Below are 14,467 nucleotides of genomic sequence, written 5' to 3'. Positions count from 1 at the left end.
AATTTTGCTATGGATCTAAGTTTTTGACCAACCGAGGTTAGGTTTTTGGGGGGTTGGGTGGATTTGAGATAACCCGTGGATATTTTTTTATTGTGGTGATTTTGTATTGGGAGTGGCTGTGATTCTTTTTTTGGTAAGAAAATGATGAAAAAAATGAAATAGAGGAAAGATAAACAAAAAACAACTAAAGGAGAAAACAATTGTAAAATAGATTTTTAGCGTGAGAAAACATTTCAAAACTATTTTTGAGAACAATTTCTCAAACCACCAAAAGACAAGTTTTCAAAATACAAAACTAAAAAATAATACAGGCCTGATTCTCAAATTTGTGGGTTTTTTTTTTTTTTATAAAAAAAAAAAAAAAAATTATGTGGCCTGATTCTCAAATGATAGACATAAAAGTGGATTACAATTACATAATAGAGTTAATCTCAGGTGAACAAAGTCATATTTTTTTAAATCATGAGTGGATAAAATGTAATTGATCCAATCACATGTAAATAATGTGTAATTATATAATAATAAAAAAAACTGAATAGGTTGAGTTATGATTGCAGATAATTTCAGTAAAGAGTTTAGTTGATATTGACTTTATCTGCCAAAGCTCTTTACAACCTTTCTTTCTTCTTTTGTTAGAATCATTAGCTCGGGCTTTCTTCACATCAAAGAAACAAAGAAATTAAGAGGTGCAATAGAGTACTATGCATCTCATCCCAAATCTTTATTGGTAAACCTCACATTCCATTCTGAGTAAGATTCAAGTGACAATAATCAAATTCAAACTTACTAAATAGTGATGAGGTTAACCCAATTTTTTCCCTATTGATGCTGACCCAATATCATCCATTACAAAATAGTACTTGAAAAGTCGAAATAGAACTTTTCCAAACAGCTAACGGTTAAGATTTAAGTAAAAAATAAAGGCAAAAAGATCTGATCAATACAGTTAAAACGTTTCTTTCCAAAACACCAAAAAAAAAAAAAAAAAAAAAAAAGATATGTCCACAACATTTTTACAACAAATTTTAAGTGGCAGGTTGTTACTGGTTATTATTACTAGGACAAAAAAGTAATCTTAGTGTTAGGTTCAAATTTGAAATAATAACAACTAACTACTTATGATTTATTGTGAAAATGTTGTGGACTCCTAGCATCTAAAAAAAAAAAACCGACTTAATTCCCAAACCCCCAGTCCCCAATCCAACGGTCAAGAATTACCCGCGAAACACGCAACCCATCCACTAACTCCAAACATGTTCGACACTTAACAAGGCCCAAGATCAAGCCTAAGCCCAAAACCCTCATTTTCTCAAGAATGAGTGCCGTTTGAGGTTCAAACTTTCTAACGTTTAAGATCAAAAAAAAATGAACCGTCAAATTTGCCGTTAACCGATAGGGTTTTATTTTTTAGAGTATTTATTTTTTAAAAGCCTCAAAGATACACAACGGTAATTAACGGAGACGTCGGTGCTTTACATATTCGTTATATATCTATATCTCTCTCTATATTTTACTATACAAATTTTTTTTTTTTGCATTTTATAATTAATTAATTAATTATATAAGTTTCTTTCTACTTCTCTCTCTCTCTCTTTTTGTTTCAACGGGCGAGAATTTTTCGAAACCAAGAAAGAAAAAAAGAGAAAAAAAAAAGCTCTCTCTGTTCTCTCTGAGATAGTTTTCTTGGACTCGAATTTTTCGGTCTCATCTCGTCGATGAGCTCCACTTCGATTCCCGCCACTACTGCTGAAGCAACGGTACTCTTTTTTTTGTCAGAAAAGTTCAATTTCTTTGTTTTTGTTGTTTTTGTTTTTTGGGAAAAAAAAAAAACTGGTTTTGTTTTTCATGTTTTTATAGTGTTTTTTTGGTTTTTGATTGTTTATTCTTTATTTTATGGAAACCCAAAGGCTTTGACTTGTGAAAGATTCAATGGGTTTTGTTCAGGAAACCCTAGAATTATGGGGTTCTTTGTGTAAGATTCTTTGTTTTACTCATTGAGTTTTGATCCGTTAACTGATTCTGAGATCTGGGTTTTGTTTGAATTCGTGTTTTAGAGGTGGGGTTTTGGAAATTTCTGACATGGGTGGGTTTTTTTTAGGGCTTTTTAGTGATTATGATTGGTTTTTGTTTTTGCTTGGAGGGTTTTTGTTTTTATTGCTATATTTGTTGATTGGGATTTTGGGTTTTGGAGATGATTGTAGAATGATGAAATGGCTGGGTTGAAACTAGAAGAGTGTTGTCTTGAGAATAAACAATCCACCGCGGCTTCGAGCTCCACCTCATCTGAAGGCAGTGGCAGTGCAATTGTTAAGTCCCCGGGGGTGTGTAGCCCGGCTCCAACATCTCCAGCTCATCGGTACTATCTGTTTACAAAGTCTTTTTAAGTTTTGCATTCAGTTATAGCTTTGTTTTGATGTTGGTTGAAAATTGGGATCAAATTGTTTAGTGTTTCATTGATTTTTTGATCTGTTTGATGTCTTAGAAGGTGTGAAATTGCCTTTTTTTGGATTAGGTTTCTGTGCTCAGCACATATGAGATGCTTTATGACCATTCTAATTGGTTATTTTTTTGTTATATTAACATATTATATGGTTAATGAGCTTAATTATGTGAATTTGACCTTACAGGAGAGCCACTGGCCCAATCAGACGAGCGAAAGGAGGTTGGACTGCACAGGAGGTTTGTATTTTTCATGTTTTTGTGAAGTTCTATGTATTATGATCTAGAAGCTTGTCATGCGTTCCTGTATGTCAACTACCTTTATGAAAGGCTGAGATTGATTTAGGCAGTTGTTAAGTCAACTTTACTCGAAAGACTTCATCTGGTTTTTGGCTTAGAATCCACTGGTTTACCTCTGATGTTATCAGCAGCATAGCTGTGGATCTAGAAGATCTTTGAAACTGCTATTATATTATGTTGATGTAGCCCAAATTCGCTTGTGTTCACCTGTGTTCACTTGTTGCTCTGCTATATGCTGCTTGTGTTTTTATTAGTCATTGACCTAACGGACTTATCAAAAAAAAAGAAAAAGCATTGACCTTACGGGGTCTATATGTAATTACTAACAATGCCTTCGGTTTTCAACAGGATGAGACATTAAGGAATGCTGTTGCAGCTTTTAAGGGGAAGAGTTGGAAAAAAATAGGTTTCTCTCTTTCCTAAGTAGTACCTATGATATTGATTGTTAAATCTGTGCTGCTTTAGTTGTATGCAATTTTAGATTGCATCTCTTGGGAGTTTTCAATTTTACAGATTCCTGGTGGTTGTTTTTGCTTCACTGTTTAGCAGTGAGTCTACTGAAAAACATATTGACTTGACGAAATTAGGAGTTGCAAAAATGTTTGAGAAATCATAATTTATAAATCTTGAATCATATGGTTCTTGAGGTAAGAGTAAACTTACTTTGGTTTACCTAATTTTCTACTAGAACTCCTCGTATCAAGCCCATCATATCTTGCAAAATACTGTCAGGCCCAACTACTTGTCATGTATTTGAACATTTTCAGAAAGAAGTTAGTAATATTATGCACAAATAGAGCTGAAGTTGGCAGAACAATTGAACAACCAAATCTTCTTTAGCAAGGGGATTTGAGTGTACATATAAATTTATAGTTTGTAGTTATAGATATGAATTTTAATCATTACACATGTCTAATCTTTACACTGATTTAAAGTTATTAATTTCTTTAACATCTATCCATTAAATTCCTCTCCCCCCCCCCCCCCCCCCAATAAAAGAAAAGAAAAAGTGGTGTAGTCATTTGTGTTTCATCATGAAGAATACATAAATGGATAGATTAATAACCTTGACTTTGTAATGTCTAGCATTCATTGTACTAACACTATCTGTGTAAATTCCAAACAAAAAAAAGTTTGAATAATTTGGGTACAATGTGTTTGCAGCTGAGTTTTTCCCTGATAGATCAGAAGTGCAATGTCTGCATCGATGGCAGAAAGTTCTTAATCCAGATCTTATAAAAGGACCATGGACTCAAGAGGTTGGCACCTGGCCTTTTCCTTCCTCTTGTATTTTTCCTTCTTGCTTGTTGTGATTCAAACATTAAAGTTTCTGTTATTTTTGTGGCTTGTAGGAGGATGATAAAATCATAGAACTGGTATCAAAATATGGGCCTACAAAGTGGTCTTTGATAGCCAAGTCTTTGCCTGGTCGTATAGGGAAACAATGTCGAGAGAGGTAGCTTATATAACTGACTATAATTAGCTGGGTAATTTTGTTTATAATGCTAGTTTGCAATTATTAATATATGTTGAATGTTTTTCCCAAATATGGTCTTCAAAGTCCTGAACATTGTCATGTTGACATGACATTCATTTGGATTGCTTTTTTGATTGTGTGCGCGCAAATGCCAACTGATTATTTCTCTTGGTTTTATATAATGGGATGATTGTTATTTATGAATTTTATAATTTTTTTTATATGGCATGGACTTTGTAAATATGATCAATGGTTTAACTTCTGTTTATACTTATGAAAGCAAAATTTCGGATTCCTTCAGGTGGCACAATCATTTGAATCCAGATATAAAGAAGGATGCTTGGACACCAGAGGAGGAATTAGCTCTCATGAAAGCCCATCGGATACATGGGAACAAATGGGCTGAAATAGCTAAGGTTCTACCTGGAAGGTACTGCTTCTTGTTTGAGCTATAATTTTTGTCAGGGAAATCACTAAATTAAGGTATCAATAAGATTAACCCTGAAAATCTAGTGCTACTTTGCAACCTCATGACATGTTGCTGATTTGGGCTGACAGTCTCAATCTTGTGACTTGTGGATCGTGGTAAAATAAGAACTTTAGATATTTTGTACCATCTCCCTCCCACCAGCAGATGTGCATATTCATTCTTGAAGCCAAATGCTATATCCTTACATGACTATTTTTTTGGGGGGAAACATGTCTTCCAAGTGAGGGTGTAAATCTATAATAATTATTATTGGCTGCATCTGCATGAGGGAGTTCTTTCTTATTGTGCTATACACCAATCTGGTTGACCGCATTCAGAATTTTCTGAATATTATATTAACTATATGGTTTGATATATTTAGGAGGCAAATGGATGTTCGAGGGAGATTAATCCTTTGATTTTGTTCAGTATCAATTTAAGGTCACGCAAATCTGTTCTTCAAATGAAAGCCCTAAGAACAATAATTGAAGCCAATTAAAACAGAGTTGTAGTTAATGATGTTGAAATATGCAAATGTTGTCCTCTGTTTTTTTTTTTTTTTTTAAAAAGCTCAGCTGAGATCCCATGCATAATACCTGACATAGAATCTATTAGTGTGCCATGAATGTTATTTAATATTTTAGTTTAAGCAAGGTCTTCTATGTGACTTTTCTTTTGCAGAACTGACAATGCGATTAAGAATCACTGGAATAGTTCCTTGAAGAAAAAGTTAGATTTTTTTTTGGCTACTGGGCAACTTCCAGTAGTTGCAAAGAACAGTCCCCAAAATGGTGCTAAAGATACTAGTAGATCTACTGCAACAAAAAACTTACTTGTTAGTTCAAATAAAGGCTCAGATTCAACCGCTCAATCGTCATCAGGAACTACAGACATTTGTAAGACGAATGAAAATAGCAAGGATCAGTTAGCATCCTCTGCCCCACCTCGTGATATGGGTGCTTCATTAAATGTCATTCTGAATTCTGCTGATTCAGAATGTGAAGAATGCAAGGCAGCATCATTTAATATAGATCTTAGCCGCAGCAACTCAGGGTCGGTGCCAAAGTTTGAGAATTCTGGATTCAACAGTGAGGCAAAGTTTGAGAGTTGTACAACCAACAGCAAGCCAACTATTGATAATTGTGGAATCAATGATGAACCAATGTTTGAGAGAGGTGAAATCAACAACGAAATTGATGAAGACAAATTTATTGGAACACCTTTGACTATTGAAACTCCAACATATGGTTCTTTGTACTATGAGCCACCACAGTTAGAAGGTTGTAATCCATTAGATTCCGATTTTTTAAAATTGTGTTACATCAACTCTAGTCCGATTCTATCACCTATTAGATTCTTCACTCCACCTTGTGTGAAGAGCGGTGGTTTAGGCATGCAGAGTCCTGAATCAATATTGAAAATGGCTGCTAAGAGCTTCCCCAATACTCCTTCCATACTTAGAAAGAGGAAGACAGAAGGTCAAAAGCATCTGCATACTGATAAAATTGCAAAAGCAGATAAGGAATCGGTCAAGGATGTTGTTCATGCTTCTGATGAACAGAAAATAATCAACAGCTTGGAGATGTCTGAATCGCAAGATGGAAGTTTGTGTGAGAGTCCTACTTGTCATGGCAACAGCATTGCTGGGGCTAATGGTAAGGCTTTTAATGCATCTCCTCCATACCGGTTAAGATCTAAACGAACTGCTGTTTTGAAGTCTGTGGAGAAACAACTTGAGTTCACATTTGACAAAGAGAAGTGTGATGGTAACACCAAATCCATGGAATTATCCACAAAGGGAAGCTCCCCTGTTACTGAAGATTGCTCGCATGCAGCAAAGATTGGAGTGACCTAGGGCTTTAATCGTAAGTTCTTCCTTCTCTAATTATTGTTCTTTTACATTCTATTCTGTCAGATCATTTGTTTGAGCTACTGTTCTAACAAGTGATTAAATATTCCACTGTGGCTCGTTTCTTTGAATATCATTCATTTCAGTTAACGCATGTGTGTGCGTGTATAAATTACCAAATGTCCCAAAAGCTTCAGCTGTTACTAAATGTCCCAAAAGCTTAAGTTGTTAGGAAAATGTGAACTTAATCATTATTCTCACACATCTGTGTGTGTGTGTGAATTTGTTTTGTTTGAAGATGAAACTGGATCTTACAATGAGAACTCTTATTTATTTGGATGAAAGTTCTTGATGAGTTCAATTAGTTTTCACTTTATGACTTGTTTTGCAATGCTTTTAATGAGTTTATGAAGAAATTTACATTATTTGAGCAAACAATGTTGTGTCATATTTCTATATAAGTTTTGCATATAGACGCTGTAATTAGTAAAAGACTCAAAATTTCAGTAAATGCTGGATACATGCAAAGGAGAGTTTGTGACTACACCTTAATCTTCTGGTGAAGGATTGAGTCTGCGACATGTCACTCTGTCATTTATGGTTTAGGACTTCAGAGTTACTTCCCTGTTAACAACATTATATACCACCTCATATTGTTTCTCTTTCCCTTATGAGTCTTTCTTTTTCCTTTTTTCTTAACCTTTAGAAGAAAGCCCTTCACAACACAGTTAATGTGATGTAACAATAGAAAAATGCTTGTAGGGAATTAAACTTGAACCTGCTTGATAAGAATTTTGTCTTTTGTAATCTGTGGAAATCCCTGTGCATAGTTGTGGCTCCCTTTCCAGATTAAATAGAGAGTTGTAGAATATAAAATATGTAAATGGATCCCAGCTTGAAAATTCTACTATGACAGGATTATACTCTTCTAACATCAAGCTTAACGTTTTTTTTCTTGCCAAGTATAATGCTTATTTGATGTGGATTACTCTTCTATCATCAAGCTTATTTAACAAAGCTTGATTTTTTTAAGCATATATTCCTAGGTTTCTACTTATATATTCTGCTTAACAAATTTGTGGGTTTTTAGGACTACAAATGAATTGAGCCATTCATAAACAGTACAGGCTTGACTCAGAAAAAACTTTTTATTTTTTTATTTTATGTTTGTTTATTTAGCAAATAAGCCAATCTCAAGCCTAAGTTTAGATTCTATTATTAAACAAGTTGAGCTCAATCATAATAATGTGCTCCTGAATAAGCTTTCTAGTATGAGACTCGATTAAAGTATACATAATATTATATGTTTATAGGTATAAATGTTGGATGAGTTAAAGGTTTTATGCCAACGGAGTCTTTTGGAGTGGTCTCGTTGTTGGGGTTTTACTAATTGTTCTTCTATCACTAAGTTTATGCTTTCCCTTAGCTTAGTTTCCTGATTTCTCCTTTTGTTGTGCTGTTTGTTCTATATTTTCTTCTTGTTCATCATCATGAACAACTTGTACTTTTCCTTTTTTCTCATTAATAATAGTTTTCTGATTACCTATCAAAAAAAATAAATGTTGAATATATATACAAACTCAAGGTTAGATTATGTAAGTTTGTAAATAAGCTCCTAGGTTATCAAATTAATTGTAATCTATTGATAATATTATAGTAGACTTATATAAATGTTTAACAATATAAGTTAGGAAAATCTAATTTTTATTGGTACATAAACGAAAACTGTTCCATCTAATTAACCTAAATAATATAATTTCAACTATAATTTAGTTATTAATTAGTAGCATATATTTGTGAAGGGGTAAAAAATTTTAGTCATACTGTTTATTATATATGGGAATAGCATAAGTTAATCAAGTAGTTTATGAACAAGCTCGAACTTGTTCGGCAAGAAAATAAACCGATCTTGAATATGTAATCTAGTTTGGCAATGAGCTCGAGCTTGGCTTGTATTCAAAATAAAATTAAATAAACAATCCTAAAATTTTAATACTCAGCCTTAGTTTGGGCGTTAAATTGGTCCAACACCTAATCAGTGAAGTTTGAACCCACTTAAACTAGGAGCAGTGCTTGACTGCATCTTGAACCCATGTGGAGCTGGTGGAAGCTAGTTGACTGCACAATCCACAGCTTGACGCATTTGGATCAGTGACATATATTACTTATAATTCAAATTGGTGTATTATTATTTCAGAAATAACCTGTTGGGCTTGTTAAAGAACCTGTAAGTAAGTTGGATCTCTCTAGGAAGGGAACATGGACTTTAAGGAAGTATAAACTAAGCCTTCTATATTTTTTGTGTTGTAGTATCTAATTAATTGAAGACCAACAATGAAGCATCAAAGAGACTATAAAATATAAAATGAAAGCACAAGGGTCTCATGGAAGAATTAATGCATTGGACTTCCAAAGACATGAATGAATGAACTTTTTGGCTCCTATGAAGTAGATTAAGTACTCCTCAAGCCTTTGTGTAAAAAGAAGTAACATGTGCTTAGATTTGCTGATGTTGCAGGACAAGATTTGGAATAGAAAAATTTATTGTTCATGGTTTTATTCATGTAGTCCTGTAACAAACTACTTTATTTTAAGTTATTTAAGGGTAGTTTGAGTCTTTTCTAGTTATTTTTGTTACGGTTAAGATTACTCAAGGGTCATGATAAATTGTTTCTAGGAAGATTATGCAAGGACTTGTAGCAGCTTGACAAATTTCCTTTGGTCTCGAGGTTCTTTTAAGAGCCTTAGGGTTTGCTTGGTTAGTTATGAAGGGGTTTTTCATTTGTTCTCCTCTAAAAGGATTCAATGGAAAATTGAAGTTAATCCTTAAATATTCACACTCCATTTGGATCATTGTTTTCTTTGCTATACTTTTCTCTATTGAGTTCGTTCTTCTCTACTTTTCGATCATTGTTTTCCCCTTATAAAAAGCAAGGTGGAAGGCGAGGTCATGGGTTTAAGGCTCATTGGGTGCAAATGCGTCCCCAATCTAGTGATGACTGATGAGATGAAACTGTAAACACGTTTCTCATATAAGTCTCTAATATGTTTTTTGTTTGTTTTCCTTGATTTAGGGATAAAGGCTGGACGTATTTTGAAGTTGGCTGACAGTATCCTTCACGACCAATTTTCAGATTCTATAGAAGCTGCTCAAAACTCAAAATTGACTCTGCCCACGGAATATTCAATAGTCAGTGCCACAATCATCTTGCAGATACTAGGTACTTCAGACAATTTTTTTCGTCATATCCACACGGACAAAAGTGAGTGGCAGTTAGATTTTGGTAAGTGTAAAATAAGAAAAAATAGGTCCTAAATTATATGTGAAAATATATTGACTGTACTGGATTTGTACAGATATGAGATATCCCATCATGAAGAGGAAAAATGATGCCTGGAAAAATTCTAAAATAAAGCGTAGCCCCTTTCCATGTCTTCTTTGATTCTTTTCTACATATAATCTAGAAGTGGAAGTAGCAATGTAATTTTAGTCATAGGAACCATGTATTTTGAAAGTAAAAAAAAAAAAAAAAAGAGGTGTTAGTGATACTTTCAATGGTGAATATTAATTTTTATAGTGGTACCCCCCGCCCCCCCTTCTCTCTTCTTGTGGTTGGTGATGCATGTATAATCCCGTAAATAGTAATGGAAAGACACTATTATTTTCATTTTATTTCAATGCACAAGAGGATAAATATAAGAGTGTATTTTCCCCTTTTCAAGGTTCCAATGCAACATCCTATAAAAAATAAAAAAGGTAAAATACTATTTTGGTTTTTAAACTTTACCAAAAGTTTGTTTATCATACCTAAATTAGTGGAAAGTTCATTTGTCTCTAAAGTATTGAAAAGTTCATCTTTTGTTCTTAAACTATTGAAAATGTTAATTTTCGAGTTCAACCTGTCAACATCCAGCTCTAGCTATTAAAACTGATTTTTATCGTTTATGTGGTGAGACTTGAGTGGTGAGACTTGAGAGGAGATTGAAAATGTTGGCGTCACTTTAAGAATTGTGATTGGCAGACTTACCAAGGGCTGCTGATGGCAGGTTACCCAAATTGACAGGGACCACTGGCTTATGGCACAAGCCCTTGTACGAAGGTTGGTGAGTACTGATGATAGGCAGATTAGGGCATTTACAATAAACTTCATGGTTCTAGCAAAAGTTTTATTAGAAATCCTATTTTCTATGTTAACTACGTTCCTTCTAGGTTTTACACACCCTCCAACAAAACTATTCTCTTTTTTTTTGGTACATAACAAAACAAAACTAAGGGCTCATAAACTAAGGGCTCATTAGGTACGTATGTTTAAACAACAATTTTCAGTTTTTTCGAAAATATGTGTGGGAAAAAAAGTGTGTAGAAATACGTGTAATGTTGTTTAAAAACTGAAAACATGTTTTTGAACTCGCGTACCAAACAGGGCCTAATTCTCTCTACTCTATTAAAATATTTTCCTTTTTATTTGTTTATTCTTTCAAACCCGTGATCACCCATTCAAACCTAGTCCCATACCAATTCGGCTTCATCCAATCCAAAGCCACCCAACCAATCTTGATGGCGGCGCAAGCATTGAGATAATTTCAAGACGACAGCATGAGCACACGCAGAATCCTAACTTTATTTTATAAAAAAAAAAAATGTTAGGATATAGTGGGATCAATAGTCATTCAAGTCACACTAGGTTTTATCATACTTATATTAAAGAAACTGAGCACAACATTCATTACCCTAATCCCAAAGATGGCACTATAACTGGTTGGGATTATAGACCTATCAGTCTATGAAAAATAGCAGAATGTTGTCAAAGGAGGACTAATATTAGAGATAACCTCATCTTAGCCCATGAACTTCTTAATATCATCAAAAGAAAGAAGAAAATGAGAATTAAGATAGCTGCAATTTAAATATAGCAAAGCCTACAAGTCTACAACTGATTAAACTAGAACTTCATTGAAGCAGTGTTACATATTATGGGCTTTGGCCGAAGGTGGACAAGCCTTATCATGCAATGTGTTAAAACTTAAAACAGTCCCCTACAACATTCTCATCAACGGAGCACCAACAGATCATTTCAAAACACCTGTTCATCGTATGTACAAATGCATTGTCATACATCCTGCTAGATATGGAAGCCAATTAGCCAAAGGAACTACCTATCTCCCACCTTCTGTTTGCTGATGACATCCTCATATTCTGTAAGATAAAAAAAACAAACCCCATAAAAATTGAGAAAAGCCCTGAATTTGTTTTGCATCATGTTGAGGCAAAAAATCAATGAGGGTAAGTCAATCATGACAGTCGTTCCAAATTGTGATGAAAGTACATAAGAAGAATCAGAGAACAAAATAAGACTCAAAATTCAACCACACATTGGGAAATACTTTGGTTTGAAAGTTGATATTGATACGAGACTGGAAGAAATAGGACACGAGATCATTGACAAGATCCCGAGTAAACTACAAAGCTAGAAAAGCAGATTACTGTCATTGTCTGGGAGACTTACCTTGATCAAATTAGTCATGCAAGCAATGCCAATCTACGCCATGTCAGTATACTGTTCCAAAAATAACTTGTCAACAACCGGACAGAATCATCAGGACTAATAGTAACAGAGCAATATAGAAACTAAAAAACTCCACGCTATTGCACATACCAATATCACTAAGCCAAAGGAAGCCATAGGACTGGGCCTAAGACACACTGAATGCTTCAATAAAGTGTTGATTGCCAAACAATTTTGGAGGATTGGTGAAAACCCCAAGTTATTAGTGACCACAACACTTAAAAGCAAATATAAAGGACACCCCACTACAGCCCAGGATAAATGGAAGGTAGGGGATGGGTGATCACATAAAGCTTTAAGACACACTTTGGTTTAAACCAGTCACCTAAGACCCTAGAGCGCTTACACCTTCAAACAGGAACAGTCAAGGACCTCATGGACCTAAGGATAGGAACATAGGATGAAGAGAAATTAACTAGGATATATAGCAGAAATCATTAGAACTGCTCACTCAAAATTTGGAATCCAAGTTTGGAAATTAAACCCAAAGGAAACTTACCAAGTCAAGCAAGTATATAAAATTCTGAAGAATACGCAGTAGTACAGTACAAACAACAATAGAAAATACTCCACAAATGCCTCCCAATGTAAACTTTAGACCATCGTCTCTTCTTCTTATGCCCCTTTTCCAGAAAATATGATTCAGATCAACACAGATTTTGCAAACAGAAATAATCAATCCCATGTCGCTAATAAACTGGCTGGAAAAATAATCAAAACTTATCACTTGGCTGAAATGCTATGAAGCATGTGGCAATTAAACGTGCAGTGTTATGTATTATTTGGCAATCAAGAAATAGGGTAGTTTTTGAGCACTATACGCCTAATGTCCACCAAGCGCATCACATGGTACGCTACCACACGAGAGAATGGACTTATGCAGAGACATCCCAAGATACTGAGATGAACACAACAACCAAAGAAGGTGTATCTTTATGCTTTGGAGGGCTGCAAATCATGGTAGGTACGGTACTAGTTATCATTGGAAGTAATTTCCTACAGAGACAAACCCGCTAGAATGGAGGAGCCTATGTGATGAAGAACCGCTCAGGCCAGTCCATCACGAAAGGGTATTTTTCATGGCAAGGGTGAAGCAAGAATACCACATAATGAAACTTGTCGATGCCAATAACCCTTCTTCCCTAGATAATTCAGCTCTTATAGAAGACATGTAGGTTCTCAAAGCCATGTTCCATAGGTTTTACTGCCTCAGGGTAACGCCAACACCAACGTTGAAAGGAACTCCAAGAGCTAGCAGGAGAGGCCACGCAAGGATTTATGAATAGAACATGAAAATGATTAATTTTCTTTGACTTGTACCATACCAAACAAAATAATAAAATAATAAAATAAAATAAAATAAAATAAATCCCAAACAAGCTACCTTATAGTTAAACAATTCAAACAGACCTCACTTCTTTCTTGTAGCCAAACAACCCAAACATCCACGTTGCTTCTCTACTGGCGAGTAGTGACATCCACCCACGAATCAGCAGCACTACCTCTCTCTTACCATCTCCATCTTTTACTGTTAACTAATTTATCAATCAATATAATATCTACGTTCCTATTAAACTACATTAGTGTAGCATTTCGATCTACTTTGGTCCAATTGGTTCAGTTTGGTTTATTTAGTCTACTTTGGTCCATTACGTCCAATTCTGTCCCGGTTTGGTTCATTTTGGGCTTAAACTAATTCTTTTGGCAAGTTTTTTTTTTTTTTTAAATGTTTTCATTAAATTTTTTTTCCTTAATTTTTGGGTTGAAAACATTTATATATACTTATACTTAGTGTAGTTTTTTGCCCCTCCTCATGTTAGAATGGTAAAACAAAGAACTATTTTCTTATTTCTACTGTACACAAACTGTACCATGATATGAAAAAATAAATAAATAAACACATCTCCTACTTAAGTAAGTTTAGAAACACAACAAAATTTCCCAATATTTTCACCACTCATACTTTTAGTTGGGATGGATTTTAGAATATTTTATTTTATTTTGACCTGTGATATACTAACTTCTCAATTCATTGTAAAAATATTGTGAGATTTTATATAATTACTAAAACAACGACTCCCACTTTTATCAATTAGCCTGACACCGAAATAAGTGGCCACCAACAGCAACTATCACCTTTTATTTTAATTTAAAGGCTGTGTACACTTTGGACAATATTCAAGGGTTTTTCTTTTTTTCTTATCCAAATTCCTTCCTTTCATTTCAGGTACCATCCGTGAAACTCAAATTCTGAAAAATAATGTCTCGTATGGTACTAAATTAGTAAAGCATATCTACTAATATATTTACTAACTATATAAAAAGAGCGAATGGCTCTAGTTACGGGATTCTTAATTTATTCAACT

The 14,467-nt window shown here is 34.3% G+C and overlaps 1 protein-coding gene and 1 long non-coding RNA gene across 4 annotated transcripts; one reads left to right on the top strand and one right to left on the bottom strand.

The window, feature by feature from the left end:
• Positions 1-1,579: 1,579 nt before the first annotated feature.
• Positions 1,580-10,083, top strand: LOC126691600 (transcription factor MYB3R-3). Of its 2 annotated transcripts, XM_050386637.1 has the most exons (9): positions 1,581-1,757; positions 2,202-2,356; positions 2,628-2,679; positions 3,088-3,145; positions 3,904-3,998; positions 4,092-4,195; positions 4,518-4,646; positions 5,367-6,550; positions 9,609-10,083. In XM_050386637.1, exons 1-8 carry the CDS (start codon positions 1,716-1,718, stop codon positions 6,538-6,540), a joined length of 1,809 nt encoding a protein of 602 aa, XP_050242594.1. In that variant the 5' UTR covers positions 1,581-1,715; the 3' UTR covers positions 6,541-6,550; positions 9,609-10,083. The 2 variants fall into 2 exon arrangements, with proteins under 2 accessions (XP_050242595.1, XP_050242594.1); XM_050386638.1 differs by lacking the exon at positions 9,609-10,083 and having other exon boundaries at positions 1,580-1,757; positions 5,367-6,551.
• Positions 10,084-11,416: 1,333 nt separating this feature from the next.
• LOC126691599 (uncharacterized) lies at positions 11,417-13,361 on the bottom strand. 2 transcript variants are annotated; one of them, XR_007644811.1, is made up of 3 exons: positions 12,192-13,361; positions 12,042-12,092; positions 11,417-11,731 (listed from the first exon to the last, which is right to left on the bottom strand). It is a non-coding gene; the product is annotated as an uncharacterized LOC126691599 (long non-coding RNA). The 2 variants fall into 2 exon arrangements; XR_007644810.1 differs by having other exon boundaries at positions 12,601-13,361.
• Positions 13,362-14,467: the final 1,106 nt, after the last annotated feature.

This window comes from Quercus robur, chromosome 7 (genome assembly GCF_932294415.1).
Source record: "Quercus robur chromosome 7, dhQueRobu3.1, whole genome shotgun sequence".
NCBI lineage: Eukaryota > Viridiplantae > Streptophyta > Magnoliopsida > Fagales > Fagaceae > Quercus > Quercus robur.
Note: the sequence above shows the minus strand (reverse complement) of the source record. Positions and strands in the feature narration are given on the sequence as shown.

Bases quoted from the DNA above. Each gene is read 5' to 3' on its own strand.
- LOC126691600 (XM_050386637.1), top strand. From the start codon at position 1,716: ATGAGCTCCACTTCGATTCCCGCCACTACTGCTGAAGCAACG. The intron at 2,357-2,627 runs GTACTATCTGTT...TTGACCTTACAG, and splicing joins CCAACATCTCCAGCTCATCG to GAGAGCCACTGGCCCAATCA. The intron at 2,680-3,087 runs GTTTGTATTTTT...GGTTTTCAACAG, and splicing joins GAGGTTGGACTGCACAGGAG to GATGAGACATTAAGGAATGC.